General features: G+C 40.4%; 1 protein-coding gene across 14 annotated transcripts in view; it reads left to right on the top strand.

Moving 5' to 3' along the window:
- LOC148842059 (lysine-ketoglutarate reductase/saccharopine dehydrogenase bifunctional enzyme) overlaps positions 1–19,351 on the top strand; it is a 179,571-nt gene that overhangs the window by 107,675 nt on the left and 52,545 nt on the right. For all 14 annotated transcript variants that reach the window (XR_016103343.1, XR_016103340.1, XR_016103342.1 and 11 more), the window contains exons 12-14: positions 1,392–1,449; positions 1,669–1,809; positions 13,757–14,104. Coding sequence is in view for 7 of the 14 variants with exons in the window: in XM_088958165.1 (XP_088814291.1) it covers positions 1,392–1,449; positions 1,669–1,809; positions 13,757–14,104 (547 nt within the window). In the remaining 7 variants the exon portion in view is untranslated. The remainder of the gene's footprint in view (positions 1–1,391; positions 1,450–1,668; positions 1,810–13,756; positions 14,105–19,351) is intronic.

Below are 19,351 nucleotides of genomic sequence, written 5' to 3'. Positions count from 1 at the left end.
CATCAACCCATGTATACTTGCTATCACCTTATGCCAAAGCTTCTCACTCTCTAGAGGTAGTCTCCGCAACCATTTCCCTTAAAATGCTTGATTCTTCCAAGTCACATTCCTTACCCCTAAACCTCCTTGTTTCTTACTTGTACACACTAAGTCACACTTCTCCAGGTGGTCCTTTCCTTGGGCACATGAACACTGAGAGCTAGTACACTGGGAAGTTCGCCAAGGTAGATTTGATTAACATTATTCTATCACCTTAGAGGGATTTAAGCCACTACACACACCTCAACCTGTCACTCATGGTGACTACAATAAGAAAAAGAAAAACGAAGAGAGATTTCAGCCCTACTAACCTGTTGTCCTCCCTAAAAACAAATCCAAGAGAGTAGAGCCAAGCCTAGAGAAGAGATCACAGCCTTGTAGAAGTGCTCTAAAACCATGTCAATTGTGTAAAGTTGCAAACAGGTATAGAGGATAAAACAATACAAACAGAAAAGAAAGGAGAAAAAAGGAGATTACACTCTCCCCAGGCAGTGTGACTTGTATATTTATCATTAGTGAACAAAGACATTACTGCCCCTAATTAAGTGTGGGGATAATCATAGTTGTCAAGGCAACGCCTAGGCAGGGTGCCCTTGGGGGCTTGCCTCACCTAGTCGCCTAGCAGTTTTGTACATGTGTTATAAAAACTTTTATATTCTTAATTTTTTGAGGTTATAATTATGAAAATAGACATTATTAAACTAAAATATTCAGTTTGTGTGTTTATATATACTGACTTCTTTTTATTTTATTTTCTTATTTATTAGGGTTTAATCAACAAAAACATTTTGCCTAGGTGTCGCCTAGGAACCCACCTAGGTGACTAGGTGACAAGGTACCCCCCCCCCATTGCCTAGCCTCGCCTTGGTGCTTGAACCTGGACAAATCTGGAAACTAATAACTATACAAAATAAGGCGAAGGTTCCATACTTCCCCTAGTAAGTCGACCATTCGTAACAAGCATAAGACTAACTAAATTGCCCTCACTGCAATACTTTAACAAAGTGGCTACTCATATTAGCATTCTAATGATCCAAATCATAATGTGCTTTTTAAAATCTTTGACAAAAATAACTATGATAAGTAAAGACTTGAATCAACATCTTCAACTTTCCTTTTTTTTTTCTTCACATGGCTTGAATGGGATTCTTTCTTTTTCTTTTATGTTTGATTCATCTGGATACGTCATGCAACTGATGTTAAACTTCTCATATGAGAATCCGAGGAAAATATGAGTTGAATTTGTCACTTCATAAATTGTTTCAATTGTTAAGAAGCACAATGCACTGAAAATGTAATGTAAATATCCTTGTATGATTTTTTAATTGTAAACCCTTTTCCCCATTATGTAGTGATATGCCAATTAGTCCTGCAAGTGGCCACTTGAAGAAAAAGAAATACACTACATTGGTAAGTTTTATTTTCTCATCCCTCTTTTCCTGTGTTAATTATTATTCAATTTTGTGAGGGCTGTCTCAATTTATTATAGACTCTCATAAGGCTACTGCCTTTTGCCTTTGTCTTCCTCTTATGTGGATATCATTGATGGTTGACCTTTTTTTTTCTATTTGTTAATATTTGTTACACTATAACTTATTGGATGATTCTAATTTTCTTTACATATGACAGGTCTCTTTAAGTGGACATTTATTTGATCAATTTCTAATAAACGAGGCTTTGGATATTATCGAAGCTGCAGGAGGGTCTTTTCACCTTGTTAGGTGTGAAGTGGGCCAAAGTGCAAATGCCATGTCATATTCGGAGCTTGAAGTAAGCTAGTCTCTTTCTAAGAAATTATTTTGTTGACATTTGTTATAATTCGACCTGCCTTTGAGTTATGTTAGTCTGATAACAACCAAGAAGAAAGAGGAAGAAAGAGGGAAGAAAGAGAGAGAGAAAGGAGGAGAAAAGGAGAGAAGAAAAGTCTGGTTCAAATTAGGGAAAAAGTCACTCTCCCATTTGGCCAGACATGTTTTTATATTATTAATATAATGGAAAAGACACATGTGCCCTTATTTAAGTGAGGGACACTAGTTCTAATATAATATTACAGATCAGCAACCTCAACGTAAGTATAAAGACAGAAATACCCCTACACTAACACTCCCCCTCAAGCTGGTAAGTATATATCATATAATCCCAGCTTGTTACATATGTAGTCCACTTTTCCCCGACTCAACCCTTTTGTAAATAAGTCTGCCCATTGGTTTCCTGTATTAACGTATGCAGTGTCTATCACTCCATTCAGCACATTCTCTCTCACAAAGTGACAGTCAACCTCTATGTGCTTGGTTCTTTCATGAAACACCGGATTAGAAGAAATATGAACTACAACCTGATTGTCACAATAGAGCTTCATTGGAGTATTAATGTTGTATCCTATCTCCTGTAGAAGGTTCCTTAGCCACACTAATTCACAAGCAGTATGTGCCATAGCTCTATATTCTCCTCTGCACTGCTTCTTGCCACGACTGTCTGCTTCTTACTTTTCCATGTCACTAGATTACCCTCAGAAAAGTGCAATAACCTGTGGTAGACCGCCTATCAGACATAGAACCAGCCCAGTCAGCATCAGTATACCCTTCTATTTCAAGTGTTCCTCCACTTTTGTATATCAAACCATGACCAGGGCCCCTTTTAAATACCTCACAATTCTTAGTGAAGGGATGATAGATCCATCATACAGATAGCCAAGCCCTACAGGTAGGTAGGGTGAAATTTCAAAAATTTCTCTCTCCCATATGGGAATCACATTCCCTATTTTAGAAAACTGCATTTTCAAGGATCAGTCTTGAACCCTAAACCGAACCAAATCTGAAACCAAAAGGTAGGAGAATGATATACCTGATACAGAGTAGTAGTAACTCCCAATGAAGGTGTTCACGCCCAAGGAGAACGCCAAAGACTGCTCCCACTGAAGATGACACAGCGTAGGGTGGAGCAGAATCAGTAGGTGATTCTTCCCAAGAACCGAACTCTTCAGCAAGAATTCGATGGAGGGTGAGTGAGCACGACTTCATATCAGTTTTTCACCAAAAACTGATATTAAGAACACTTATTGATCACTCCTACTGGTGGAGAATGAACTGGCAATGGCGGCAGCAATAGAGGGAGGCAAGAGCAGAAGAAGGCATCAGTCTCACTGGAGTTGTCTTCTCTCTTGGATCTGAAATCTTGTTGGGTGAAGTAGGGTTCGCCCTCCTCCTCTATTTATAGCCTTAAAGAGAGAAGCTCCTAATCTCAATAGGAGTTTCCTAATCCAAATTTGTATTTGGATCTGGACTCTCTTTAAGGAAAAAGGATAAGTCCTTATCTTATCTGCAGATTAAGATCAGTTCTCCTAATCTAATTAGAAGTTTCCTAATCCAAATCATTATTTGGATCTGGACTCTCTGAGTGGATAGGGATAACTCCCTATCCTATCTGCTGATCCAAATCCCAGAACCGTCCCTCTTTAATTAATCAAATTAAACCAGTTCGATTTGGACTTTAGGCCCATTAAGTCCATGTGCTCATTCAGCCTCCAAACTGCTGCCCAGTTGGGTATCCTTGTATGGCGTGGGACCCAAACATTGATCTACACATCAGCCACATGGGTTCAGCCCAGCCTCTGCTTACAAGGCCTGGCCGAATTAACTGTAGGAAACAGTGAACCCCTGAGCCCATCACTATGGGCTCTTAATGGGCCCAACACTTACACTAAGTGGTCCCTGGGTCAAGGCACCTTATAAAAACCCAAGGACTGTGGGCATATGCAAGATTAGGCCATCAGGTATTACCCTCAATGGTCTTACACTTAACCTCTCAGCCCATAATGTTCAAACACTACCCGACAAGAGAGGACCTCTCCCTTGGCTGCAAGGAACAGTGTTACACTCTCTACTCACATGGATCCCGGGAATTAAAACCTTTTGCAAACATTTTGAAACCGTAATATATATGCTTCGACTACTGCTACAGTAACCTGAACCAGCAAGAGGAAGAAGAAGAAGAGGAAGAAGAAGAGAAGAAGAAGAAGAGAAAGAAGAGACTGTCGAATCTGATGGGTAAACGCTATCAGTCGACCCCTTAATAGTAATTAGTCTCTAATAATTTCTACAAAGACTAAACTGCCCTTACTTAAGTGTGGGGCAGAGGTCTCTAATAAAACCACCACATAAGCATACAACTTAACAAAGATAAGATGACTAAACTACCCTTATTCGGCTCACTTTAACACTCCCCCTCAAGCTGGAGAATATATGTCATATAATCCCAGCTTGTTACATAGATAGTTCACTTTCCCTGAGCTTAGAGCTTTTGTAAACAAATCTGCCCACTGATCATTCGAGCCTACATGTTTTGTGCTTATCTCTCCAGCAAGAACCTTCTCCCTCACAAAGTGGCAATCAACCTCTATGTGCTTCGTTCTCTCATGAAAAACAGGGTTGGATGAGATATGGAGTGCAACTTGATTGTCACAGTACAATTTCATAGGTTTATCCATGTGGAACCCAATTTCTTGTTGGAGATTCCTCAACCACACTAATTCACAGGTAGTGTGTGCCATGGCCCTATACTCGGCTTCAGCACTGCTTCTAGCCACAACCGTCTGCTTTTTACTCTTCCACGTCACAAGATTTCCTCCAAGAAATGTGCAATAGCCTATAGTAGATCTTCTGTCATTCACTGAGCCTGCCCAGTCTGCATCTGTGTACCCAACTACTTCAAGTTTTCCTCCTGGTTTATACGATAGTCCACAGCCTGGAGCTCCCTTCAGATATCTCGCAATTCTAAGGACTGCATCCTAGTGAGGTATACGAGGGTTCTGCATGAATTGGCTCACCACACTGACTGCAAAGGAGATGTCGGGTCTTGTGATAGTCAGATAGTTCAGCTTCCCCACTAGTCGTCTATACCTTCCAGGATCTTCAAATACTTCCCCTGTATCACTGCTCAACTTAACATTTGGTTCCATAGGGGTCTCAGCCGGTTTTGCACCTAACAGTCCTGTTTCTTCCAGTAGATCAAGAACATATTTTCTTTGGCACAGATTTACACCTTGTTTCGACTTGGCAACTTCTATGCCCAAGAAATACTTCAATGTCCCAAGGTCTTTTGTTTGAAAATGATTTTGCAAAAATACCTTCAGTTTGTCAATCCCCAATTTGTCACTGCCAGTAATAACAATATCATCCACATAGACCACTAATAAAATCTTTCCAGCTTCTGAGTCATAGTTGGACACTGAGTGATCAACCTGGCATTGCTTCATTCCAAAACTCTTCACCACTTCACTAAACTTCCCGAACCAAGCACGCGGCGATTGTTTCAACCCATAAATTGCCTTTTTCAGTCTGCACACCTTACCATCCTCCCCCTGAGCAACAAACCCAGGTGGTTGCTCCATATATACCTCCTCCATAAGGTCACCATGAAGAAAGGCATTTTTGATGTCAAGCTGAAACAAAGGCCAATCATACATAACTGCCAGGGAGATTAGCACACGAATAGAGCCAATCTTAGCCATCGGAGAGAATGTCTCCATGTAGTCCACTCCATACAACTGTGAGTAACCTTTAGCAACGAGTCTGGCCTTCAGACGCTCCACACTACCATCTGGCAAGTATTTAACAGTATACACCCATTTACAGCCCACAACATGCTTACCAGGTGGGAGAGTAGTGAGCTCCCATGTTTGAGTATGTTGAAGAGCAAAGAGTTCCTCCATTGCCTGCCGCCACCTAGGTGAACTAAGAGCTTCTTGGACATTGTTAGGTATGGAAATAGATGACAAAAGTGAAACAAACTGACGATGTGAGGTGGAAAAGCGAGATAATGAAACAAAATTGGAAATGGGATGGAGAGTAGAACTGCGTTTACCTTTCTGTAAGGCAATGGGTAGGTCAAGTTCTGAGGGTTCAGCAACAGGAGCCATGACAGGATCCGTAGATAAGGTAGAAGCTGGAGGAGGGGCCGGTGTCGTTCGACGTCTATACACTTTCCGGATCGGTGGTCGTTCAGTGGTGATTTGCACTGGATGAGGTGATGAGTCTACTCCAATAGCAACATTTGGAACTGGATCACTAACAGGAAGAGGAAGAGGAAGTAAGGGTGGAGACGGAGGTGCTTTAGGTCCTGAGAAGAAGGGGACAGACTCAAAAAATGTGACATCAGGACAGACATAGCACTTTCGAGTAATGGGATTATAACACTTATACCCTTTTTAAGTCCGAGAGTAGCCAAGAAAGACACATTTAATGGAGCGTGCGTCTATCTTGTCTATTGCAGGACTCAGATTGTGGACAAAGCACACACAGCCAAAGACACGATGAGTTAATGGAAATGGAGATAAAGTGCGGAACAAGATAGAGAAGGGGGACCGACCATGAAGAATGAAGGAGGGCATCCGATTAATGAGGAAACATGCAGTGAGTACAACATCACTCCAAAACCGTTTAGGAACATTCATGTGATGAAGAATAGACCAAGCAGTTTCAAGGAGCTGACGGTTCTTTCATTCAGCCACCCCATTTTGTTGAGGAGTGGATGCACATGAGGTTTGATGAATAATGCCATGTTGTTCTAAATACTGTTGGAATGAAGTAAGAAAGTATTCATGACCATTATCTGAACGAAGGACTTTGATTGGAATACCAAATTGTGTACGTATATCAGCATGAAATTTTTGAAAAATGGAAAATAATTCACTTCTTTCTTTCATCAAGTAAATCCATGCCATCCTTGAACAATCATCAATAAAAGAGACAAAATACTTGTACCCATTATAAGACTATTTTGATCAGGCCCCAAACATCTGAATGAACCAAAGAAAAATGACTCAACATACGACTTTCAACTCTAGGATTGAAGGAAACACGACGATGTTTCCCAAACTGACATGACTCACACTATAAAATTGACAAATGACTCAAAGACGGAACTAATATCTTGAGTGCCTTGAGAGAAGGATGTCCCAGTTGGCAATGCCACTGTAGAGGAGTAAGTGAAGTCTAAAGAGAAATTGAGGATCCACCACCATCAAGATAATACAATCCACTAGCTTCATGCCCCCCACCAATCTTCTTCCCCGTCTTGAGATCCTGAAAAATTCAAGAGGAAGGAAGGAATGTAACAGAACAGTTAAGAGTCTTGGTTAATTTACTAACAAACATAAGATTGAATGGAAACTTAGGTACATATAAAACAAATGATAAAGAAAGAGAAGTCATGTCAACATTGCCAACACCACAGATAGGAGATGAAGAGCCATTGGCAAGTGTAACAGTTTGTGATGTGGAAGTTTCAGAAAGAGAAGAGAACACACGTGGAGTCCTAGTCATGTGATCAGAGGCTCCAGAGTCAATAATCCAGGGAGAGGTTTTAGATGACATGCAAGCAATACCTGAGTGGGCAAGAGTAGCAGTGGTATGCTATGAGGTGGTTTGAAGGAACCGTTCATACTCATCACGCGGTACACTCACCATCTCCCTCCCAGAAGCAGATGTAGATGTGGAAGGAGTTAGGTCTGCCTATTTGTTGTCAATGATATCAACCTCACCAGCTACAACATGATTAGCCCATTTAGAGGGAGGGCCATGTAGATCATAACAGAAATTCACCGTGTGTCCTTCCCTGCCACAATGAGTACACTTCCTTGCAGAGTTACTCTTTCCTTTGCCACGGCCTCCCCCTGAGTCAACCACCACCCCGGCAAACATGGAACTGCCACGGCCTCCTCGGGAGGCATGTCCTCCCACTCTTGTACCATGTCCACTTCCTCTAGCTGTCACAAGTGCTGATCTATCAGACTGTGTGGGATTCTTTGTCTGTCCCAAAGAAATCCTACAGAGCCATGCAAATACTTCCTCAAGAGTAGGAAGGGTAGAGCTCCCTAATATTTGGGCTCTAACTGGTTCAACCCCACTAAGAATCTTGTAATATCTAGTTGTTCTCTCTGCTGTTGTTGAGCTTTAACATCTGAAGTGAGGGGATGATAGACATTGAGTTCATTCCTTATATTCTTCATGCAGGCATAGTATTCTTCTAGGGTTTTGTTTCCTTGTTGCAAATCAAAGTATTCCTGATAAAGTTGATATACCCTTGTACTATTATCTTGTCCAGAATACAGCTTCTTAGCATGTTCCCATATATCCTTAGTCGTATCTAGGAACATGAAGTTGGCACTAATTTTGGGTTCCATACTATTCCATAGCCAGGTCATGATTTGAGCATCCTCTTGTTCCCAATCATCAAACCCTAGAGAGTCAGCCGATGGTTTATTTTCTTTTACATGCTTCACTTTCCTCTTTGCCTTGAGGAAAACTTCCACTTATTTGGCCCATGGAACATAGTTCTCCCCATTAAGTTTAATTGAGGTCATTTGTACACCTAGGTAGTCAGAGGGAACCACCACACTAGGTTTCTGATCATTATACCCATCTCCCATTGCTGCCATGGTACTCTTTCATCGTTGCCTCTAACCTGAATTCTCAGCTACAAACTGAGTGTTGTTATTAGGAGTTTGATGTTCCAGCACTTATAGGTACACAAGCCTTGTTCTTGTTCACACTACTACTGATTTCACAACACCACGAACCACATAAACATCAATTCAACACTTACTAATCACATGCAAGCCCTCTTACAACCACTCAATAAAAATTGTGCATCACAAGCACCACGACATAGTCATATCTGTTACACCTAGTACAGACCTGCTTAACACCTTTAAGAGGGCACTACACGACCACAAGGAACTCGGCTAGGTCACTGCATTACACTTTACACCACTCGGCCACTTACAGCAGCCCTTACACCACTCGGCAACTTACAGCAGCCCCTACACCATTCGACTACTGTACACACAGTCCGTTCTTGGGATTTTCTCCAAGAACTAGGGCAACAATAAACCTAGTTCTCTAGGTTCTGATAAGTACTAGCAGGTTCTTGAAGATTTTCTACCCAGAAATACCAGCAGCACAAGGAGAAGAAATAACCGACCTTGTTTTGAGAGTCTCAATCAACCATTCACTGTTGAGGTCGTTTTTCATAATGAAGAAGGTTATGCGCAACAGAGAGAGACGAGCTGAGATGTTTCAGACCTAGGACGAACCAATTTTCTCCATTGACAGCCCAGAAACGAAGAAAGAGAGGTCACGAACACTGCTGAGATGTTTCACTAACTGAAGTAGGTCAGGAACATGGCTCTGATACCATGTTTCGACTACTGCTACAGTAACCCGAACCAGAAAGAGGAAGAAGAAGAGAAAGAAAAGACTGTCGAATCTGATGGGTAAACCCTATTAGTCGACCCCTTAATAGAAATTAGTCTCTAATAATTTCTATAAAGACTAAACTGCCCTTACTTAAGTGTGGGGCAGAGTGTCTCTAATGAAACTGCCACATAAGCATACAACTTAACAAAGATAAGATGACTAAACTACCCCTATTCGGCTCACTTTTAACAATATATATGTATATCACTATATAAATATATTTTGCCAAACAAATTTCAACGATTGAAATCAACTGCTGACAGTTTTGGTTTCCATCAGATAGAGTGCATCCCCGATCATTACCTTTGTCCGACAAAGGGACTGATCCTATCACTATGATCACCCACTCAGATGAATTCTCAGACTGTCCCAACATACCCAGGTTTTGACCCCCTCTAAGGATCTCACTAATTGGCATATTAAAGGCAGCCCAATCTGACACCTAGTGCAGTATCATAATCGTGTCTAGGTCAAGTGTAACATTCCAGTTTTTCCCATCAATCTCTAAGGTCTAGGGCAATGCTAGAATTCTGGTCCGGTTCAGGGTTTCTAGAAAACCCACACTGCATATACCTCAGGTCTCACCCTGGCAGCTGAGACAAACCACCCCAACCAACTTGGCGGCACATCAGTGTCAGCCTTGGCAGGATAAATCTCCCCAGATCTATCCAACGGCTATGAAGATTCTAAACTAACACGAGTCTCATATTTGTCCAGTTTAAGGGTATTACACAGAAGCACACCATAATAACATGAATCAAATATGTACTTTATTCATTTACAATAAATGTCATAATGTACGTCATTCTGATTGGAGCTAAGGGCATACACTGTCTAACACTTAGAACCGCATTCCAATGAGGAACCAGAGGTTTCTGCATGAACTGACTTACCACACTAACCACAAATGAAATATCTGGCTGAGTAATGGTTAGGTAGTTCAGTTTACCTACAAGTCGTCGGTATCTGCCAGTGTCTTCAAACACTTCATCCATATCACTACTCAGCTTAGTATTTGTTTCCATAGGTGTTTCAGCTAGTTTAGCACCTAACAAACTTGTTTCCTCCAGCAAATCAAGCACATATTTCCTCTGACACAAATTAATACTGTGCTTAGACCTTGCTACTTCTATCCCCAAGAAATATTTCAATTTACCAAAGTCCTTTGTTTGAAAATGTTCTTGTAGAAAAGTCTCCAACCTGTCAATGCCTATTTTATCATTCCCGGTAATAACAATATCATCTATATACACCACCGATAGTATTTTTCCTACTGGAGAGTCATGACTGAAAACCGAATGATCAACTTGGCACTTTTCATACCAAACTTCTTTACCACCTCACCGAACCTACCAAACCATGCTCGAGCGCCTTGGTCAGCTTACTAACAGACATAAGGTTAAATGGAAATTTAGGGACATACAAAACTGAGGATAGGGATACAGGGTCCAAGTCAACATTGCCAACACCATAAATGGAGGATGTGGAACCATTAGCAAGGGTAATAGATTGTGATGTTGAGCAATGAGTTCCAGTCATGTGATCGGATGCTCTAGAGTCAAAAATCTAGGGATAGGGTGTGGATGCCAAACAAGCCATACTTGAGTGCAAAAGTAGTCGTGTTCTGCTGAGATGTAGATTGGACAAACCTCTCATACTCATCACGGGGAACACTCACCATCTCCTTCCCAGAACCATCTGTGGATGTAGGAGGCATCTGATCAACTGAACTATTCTCCTGTCTGAAATTGGAACTGGTGTCACTAGTCATGGCATGATTGGCCCAGGTTGAGGGTGGACCATGCAAGTCATAGCAATAATTAATGGTATGTCCATCCATAGCACAATGAGCATACCTCCTTAGACCCGAGCCACATCCTCTACCACGGGCTCCCCTGAATCTCTACCTCCAGTACGACCACCACCACGGTTATATGTAGGTCCACCACCACCACTCCGGCCATATACCGAACCACTGCTACCACCACGGCCAAACTGAGCTCCTCACCACGGCCCCTTGACATTGCAAAGGCTGATCTATCTGAGACATTAGAGTTCTCAGTAGATCCAATAGAAGTCCTCCGAAGTCGAGCAAACACCTCTTCTAAAGAAGGGAGAGCTGACCCTCCTAGTATCTGAGCCCGTACTGGTTCATACTCAGATTTCAGCCCCACCAAAAATCGAGTCATGTCAAGTTGTTCTCTCTATTGTTGCTGAATTTTGACATCAGAAGTGAGGGGGTGATAAACATTCAACTCATTACGGATGTTTCTCATACTAGCATAGTACTCCTCAAGACTCTGATTGCCTTGTTGTAGATTAAAATATTCCTGATACAGCTGATATGCTCTGGTTGTATTGTCTTGACCAGAATACAACTTCTTAGCATGGTCCCACACATCTTTGGCAGTGTCAAGAAACATGAAATTTACACTAATCTTGGGTTCCATGCTATTCCATAATCACGTGATAATCTATGCATCCTCTTGTTCCCAGTCTTCATATTCATGAGAATCAATGGAGGGTTTCTCCTCCCTTATGTGTTTCACCTTCTTCTTTGCCTTCAAAAAAACTTCTACAGATTTAGCCCAAGGTACATAATTCTCTCCATTCAGTTTAATGGAGGTCATTTGAACATTTAGGTAGTCAACAGGTATCATCACATTAGATTTGCTATCATTGTTATCTCCCATTGCTGAATTCTGTTATCACTGAATTCGGCACACTGCACACTGTTTGATCACACTGATCACATTGGTTTCAGCACTTGTTATTGCTGAAGATTGCACTCTTTACACCACAAATCCTACCCTATGACTACCTGAAATCTCACCACTATATGAGCACCACTCCTCCTTCGAATCACACAATAAAAAAACAACATAAACCCTAGCACACTACAGTCTGAAATCCCATCATACGATCTGAAACATAATTCCTATTAGATTCATAACAGAAAAATATGCATAGAAATCTCTTACCTCATCACTTCAAAGACAAACCACACAAGAAGAAAATCAGTCCACACAAGACACCCACTGCACCACACGAATCAGCCCTCTTCTCTTCATCAATTAGGGGAGGGCTTCTTAGAAACCACAGCAACCGACCACACAAGACACAACTGGAGGTATAGAAACCTCCAAGGGAAGAGGGCGACCACTCCTTTTCAGCCCTTTCCCTTATCTCCAATCGATGGCAGAGAAATCAAGGGAAAACCCTAGATTGAGTGTGCAGAGAACAGAAATCTGGGCAGATCCGAGTTGCTTAGTTGTGCTCTGATACCATGTTATAATTCAGCCTGCCTTTGAGTTCTGTTAGTCTGATAACAGCCAAGAAGAAGAGGAAGAAAGAGGGAAGAAAGAGAGAGAGAGAAAGGACGAGAAAAGGAGAGAAGAAAAGTCTGGTTCGAATTAGGGAAAAAGTCACTCTCCCATTCGACCAGACATGTTTTTATATTATTAATATAATGGAAAAGACACATGTGCCCTTATTTAATTGAGGGACACTAGCTCTAATATAATATTACAGATCAGCAACCTCAACGTAAGTATAAAGACAGAAATACCCCTACACTAATAGCATTCATTTTAATGGACACATTTTGATTAACATGATTCTCCATCCATTTTAAATTTAATTGCAAGTTATTCAATTTTACAAGCACTACCATAACTACTATTGTTTATATTGTAAGAAGACAAAATTTTTTTACGGGAAACATCTTATTCATTGTTCTCTAATTCAAAGTGTTACTCATATAAAGCATTAATTTGAATTGTGTTTACTATATTACATGCTATTTACAGAGCTCTTTTCTGATCAATATGTTGTCTACTGACTTGAATTAATATTTCCAAAATGGTGTTTCTCTTGTTGTATCAAAATTAATTCCTGGATAAGTCTTTATCTACAGCTTTTTTTATGTCAACCTCTAGGATAGCTTTTTGATCACTTTATTAGGGCCAAAAATGGGTTAATAGTCATAGTGTCCATACAAGAAAGTTACATACGTTTACATGGCAAAAATACAGGTAAAGAATACAAGATTGCTACTTCACTGCATTCTGACATTTATCCACAAATTATTTTGTATTGTAGCTTGACAGCTATCAAATCTACCTTTTTTGAAATACCCAAATTTTGAAGAACCTAAAATTAGTTCTATGATTAGGATCTTTCAATTTTTTATTGAAATTTTAGTTCATATGTTGGTTCTTTCCTTTTATCATTTTTGAACTATATAAAAAGGTGACTGATTGGTAAAAGGAAGAAAAAAGAGGGAATAAATTGTTGTCCTGTAAGCATATATTAAGTACATTATGATGCACTTAATGGTACTTTTCCTGTAAGTACTAGGATATGATATTTGAACTTGCTCAATAGGAAATAGATTTCTGTAATTTGTGTATTATGGTCTGTTTAATCATCATCAGATGACCACTGCTTTCCTTTTACAGGTTGGTGCAGATGATAGTTCAGTCCTTGATCAAATAATTGATTCACTAACTTCTATTGCAAATCCAAGTGAAAAATCTGGAGTTTCTGAGAAAGAAAAGAATAAGTATTCTCTGAGGATTGGTAAGGTCCATGACTGTGGGCCTGAGAAGGGAGATGACTCAAAGAATGGGCCAGCTGTCCTAATTTTGGGTGCAGGCCGAGTATGCCGACCGGCTGCTGAACTATTAGCATCAACTGGAAGTAGTTTGTCTTGGCAATGTTTTGAAACATGTATAGGCACTTATATCGAGGAAACTAAAGATGTTCAAGTTATTGTTGCCTCTCTCTATCTAAAGGATGCGGAAGAGGTATGCTTGTGGAATAAATAGAACAACATTCAATCTGTTTTATTGATGAAAATGCACTGTAGAGTTTTCAGCAATTCTGCCATTAATTACAGGAAACGAATTCAATGCACATTTTCATGGGTATTATATATACGACTTCACCCATACGTTTAGCCATGCATGTATATGCAGTATGTATACATGTTCTTTACATTGGAGTAACAAGTAGTTTGTAGATTCTTCAATCAGAAATAGCTCGTAAGATACATCATCAATAAGAACATATATCATGAATAAGGAGTAGGAGGTTGTAGATTCTTCTAAAAATATATGGGTTACAATGAGCTTCTATAGAACCTATTGGGATTTTCCATGTGAAACAGTATTCACAGTAGGGTATAAGAGTCATTTTGTTTCTCCTTTTGTTTGGTTATTTAAGTAGAGATAGTTCTGCCATTGTACACATTAATATAACATTAATAAAAGAGGGATGGAAGTTAGAGAGAGTGAGTTTTCTCTTCCTCTCTGCTGCAACCCTATTTTTTTTCGCTCCTCTTCTCTTATCTTCTTCTTCCTATTCAGCATTATGGCTTCATCAAATAGTGAGGTTATATTTGCTTTTGTGTTACAACAAGATTGTATGGTTGTTCAAATGACCCTTGTCAAGTTTAATGGCCTTAATTATGTACCATGGTCAAAGTTAGTTGAGGTGTTTTTTATTGCAAAAGGTAAATTGAAATATAATAGGGAGGATAAGCCAAAACATGACCGACTGCTTCAAACCATAAATCACTTTCCTTAACTTGCACATCTTTGCTACCTCCCCTTGAGTAGCATACCCAGGTGGTTGCTCCATATAAACTTATTCTTGAAGCTTACCATGAAGAAAGCATTATTGCTGTCAAGAAGAAATAGAGACCGATTAAAGTGAGCAAACAAGGAAAACGTTATCCGTAGAGAACTCATTTTGGCAACCAGAGAGAAAATCTCAGTATAGTCAATCCCATACTTTTGAGTGCATCACTTTGCTACTAATCATGCTTTGTATCAATCAACATTACCATCAGGGTGATATTTATTAGTATAAACCCATCTAGACCCTATTGCTTGTTTGCCATGAGGCAAGGTGGTGAGATCCTAGGTGTGGTTAGACTTGAGAGCATAAAATTCTTCATCCATTGCCTTCTTGTTAGGTGATGCAAGAGCTTCCTGTACAAAAAGAGGAACAAATATAGAAGAAAGAAGAGACACAAATCACTGGTAGGATGGAGACAAATGAGCTAAAGACACATAATGACAAATAGGATGATTGGTAGTTTGGTACAAGGGTGCTTACTTTTCCAAAGGGCAATAGGGAAGTCTATGTCATTTGGATCTATCGATGGTAAAACTGATGATCGTTTGGAAAAAGTTGGAGTTAGAGAAAATATTTCTTGTGGTCCCTTGGTGTACACTCTGTGAATAGTGCTCATGTAGTAGCCTGAATGGTGGGAGCTGGTGGGTCTACCAATGGCAAGGAAACCTCTGCAGTAGGAAGAGGAAGAGGAGAAGATGAGGGAGACTAGACTACAGAGAAAAATGGTAAATTCTCAAAAAAGGAAACATCAAGAAGAACAAAGGACCGAAGAAGGAAAAATGGTAACATTTATAACTTTTCTGGGTCTGAGAATATCCCAGAAACACATTAAGAGCAAAAGGTTCAAGATTATCCAACCTAGGACTAAGTCCATGAACAAAACAAACTCAACCAAAAATGAGGATGAAGAGAAAACAAGGCATAGAGATAAAAAGAAGGAAATTCACTAACAAGAATAGATGAAGGCATACGATTTATGAGGAATCAAGACGTAAGAACAACATAATTCCAATAAACTTTAGGGATGGACATTTGAATTAAGAATGCCTGAGCCATATCAAGTAAGTGTCTATTCTTCCATTCAGCCACATCCTTTTGTTGGGGTGTTTGCGGGCAAGAAGATTGATGGATAATTACATGAGAATAAAAAATGACTAGAAGAGTCCTTGTAAGTATTTCTTTATATTATCAGAACGAAACCTTTAATGGAAACATGTGCAAGCTAAGGAAGGTGATTTATGGTCTAAAACAGTTGCGACATGCTTGCTTTGGTAGGTTAAGTAGTGTAGTGCAGGAGTTTAGATTACATTAGTTCAGCATTGATCATCTAGTTTTCAGCAGAGATACTTTCATCTAACAAATTATTATTGTGGTTAAGGGTGGCCACGAGCTGAGTTGTTCACAAGCTGTTCGAGCTCGGCTCGATCTAAACCGAGCTTCGAGCCGAACTTGAGCCTAATATATGGGCTCATTTGCTAATCGAGCCGAGCTTGAGCTTAATACAGCTCAGCTCATGAGGCTCGTGAGCCTAGTTGAATATATGTACATATGGTGTCACCTCGACTCGGCTACTAAAGGAGACCTCGGCTCGACACCTCAGTTCGGCACCTCGACAATTGAAGGAGACCTCAGCTCGACACCTTAACAACTGAGGGAGACCTCGACTCGACACCTCATCAGCAGATGGAGACCTCGGCTTGGCACCTCGACAACCGAGGGAGACCTTGGCTGCTAGGGAGACCTGCAATCAAAGGCAGCCGAGCCAAGCTCGAACTTCCAAGCTTTTGACTCGAGACGAGCTTGAGCTCAAGTCTCTAGTTCGAATCAAGCTCGAGCTCGAGCCTAATAAGTTATGACCAAGCTGATCTCAAATAGCTAGATATTCGGCTTGGCTCGAATCCACCCTACTTGTGGTATATGTTTACATCATTATTATAGGAAGTGATACTTGAGAAATTGATGAATTGAAACAATTTCTACAACACAAAATCCAAAGCAATGACTTGGGACAGTTAAAGTACTTCTTGGGGATTGAGGTGGCAAGATCTAAATAGGGAATCTCCCCCTCACAGTGAAAGCATGTACTTGATTTGTTTGAGGAAGCAAGGTTACTATGGGTTAAGCTAGTTGAAACTTGTATTTATCCGAACACTAAGGTAACTAATAGTGAGGGGAGTTGTTGAATCTAGGAGGTATAAGCTCTAGATGTAGCTTCCAGCAGGTATCCTTCGTGTGCTTGGGTTTCTTGCAATACTCATATACTACATCTTTCTTCTAAGTGGTAGCCCTTGGCTTCACCCCAACATTGGCAAAGTGATCAGTTGAGACTTGTGCAACCTACACCTGTCTCCTACTTTTCTCACCACTAACTATGTCATAAGTTTGAGATACGGTACACCCCCACACAACAATACCCAACGAGTCAATCTCTTGCCAAAAAGATTTTAGCATAGAGAAGTAAACAGCAAAAGGCTTCTCCCCATTGTATGTGTTCCAACTTTAATAAAGTGAGGAAAAAGTGAAGAAAAGAATAGATGAAAGAAAGAAAAGAAGATAGGAAGAGAAAGGGAAGGGAATGAGAAGAATAGGAGAAGAAAAGAGGGAAGACAAGAAAGGAGAAGTCTGTTCTATTCTCCTTACTGTTGACCCAGGTTGTATTAACATTCTATTAAGGCTGAAATGACTACAATACCCTTGGGAAAATTACAGAAGATATTAGAGAGAAAGAATAACATGAAAATGATAATACTGCCCTTGTTAACTACTTCTAACAATTCTGACACTCCCCCTCAAGCTGGAGCATATATATCATAAAGTTCCAGCTTGTTACAAATATAGTCCATCCTTGAGCGACTCACACTTTTAGTAAAAATATCAACTACTTGGTCTTCAGATTTAACAAAGGGTGTAACAACCTCTCCACTTGTCACTTTCTCTCTCACGAAATGGCAATCAACTTCAATGCGTTTAGTCCTTTCATGAAACACTGGACTAGAGGCAATATGTGTTGCAGCTTGGTTGTCACAAAACAATTTAATGGGTTGACAAATTGTGATATTCATCTCCTGAAGAAGATGCTTCAACCAGACTAGCTCACAGGTGACATGGGCCATTGCCCTGTATTCAGCTTTAGCGCTACTCCTAGCAACTACATTCTGCTTCTTTCTCTTCCAAGTAATGAGATTTCCGCATAAGAAAGTACAATAACCTGTAGTAGACTTCCTGTCCATTGGAGGCCTTGCCCAATCTGCATTTGAGTACCCTACCAGAGACATATCTCCCCCTTTCTTATACAAAAGCCCTCGATTAGGAGCACCCTTTAGATACTTCAGCACCCTCATAACACCATCCCAATGTTGGATTCTGCATGATTTGACTGAGGACTCCAACACTAAAGGAGATGTCAGGCCTAATGATGGTAAGATAGATCAACTTGCCCACTAGTCTTCGATACTTTGTAGGGTCTTCTAATGGCTCCCCCTGACTACTAGTCATCTTCACATTAGGATCCATGGGAGTTTCAACTAGCTTTGATCCTAACAACCTAGTTTCATCCAACATATCTAAAACATACTTTCTTTGTGATAGAGAGTTTCCCCACTTCGATCGAGCTACCTCAATTCCAAGAAAGTACTTCAAGGTTCCTAGATCTTTAGTTTGAAAGTGTTGCTGTAGGAATTGTTTCAACTCATCAATTCCATGTGTATCATTACCAGTGAGAACAATATCATTAACATACACTGCTAGAATGATCTTCCCAGATGACGAGTCTCTACTAAACATAGAGTGATCAACAATGCATTGTTTCAAGCCAAGCCAAAATCTTGCACCACACTACTAAAACAACCAAACTATGACCGTGGTGATTGCTTCAGCCCATAGATAGCCTTCTTCAATCGACACACCTTTCCTGACTCTCCCTGAGCAACATACCCAGGAGGTTGCTCCATATATAACTCCTCTTGAAGATCACCATGGAGAAACGCATTTTTGACATCAAGCTGAAATAGGGGCCAAGCAAAGTGGTCAGCTAAAGCAATGAGCACTCATACAAAACCTGTTTTAGCCACAGGAGAGAAGGTTTCTGAGTAGTCCACACCATAGGTCTAAGTATGCCCCTTTGCAACAAGTCGAGCTTTAAACCGCTTAATACTGCCATCTTGACGGTGTTTAACTATATATACCCATCGACAACCAACGGCCTGCTTCCCAGGTGGTAAGGAAGTGAGATCCCAAGTATTATTGGATTGAAGAACGTGAAATTCTTCATCCATCGCCTTCTTCCAATTAAGAGATGTAAGGGCTTCCTATAGAAAACACGGTAGAGAAACAGAGGATAGAAGGGAAATGAAACGTTGATGTGAGGGAGACAAGTGAGCAAAGGAGACATACCGAGAAAGGGGGTGATCTGT

Source organism: Nelumbo lutea, chromosome 8, assembly GCF_056320005.1.
Source record: "Nelumbo lutea isolate HS-2025 chromosome 8, American lotus-T2T, whole genome shotgun sequence".
NCBI classification, from domain to species: Eukaryota; Viridiplantae; Streptophyta; class Magnoliopsida; order Proteales; family Nelumbonaceae; genus Nelumbo; species Nelumbo lutea.
Note: the sequence above shows the minus strand (reverse complement) of the source record. Positions and strands in the feature narration are given on the sequence as shown.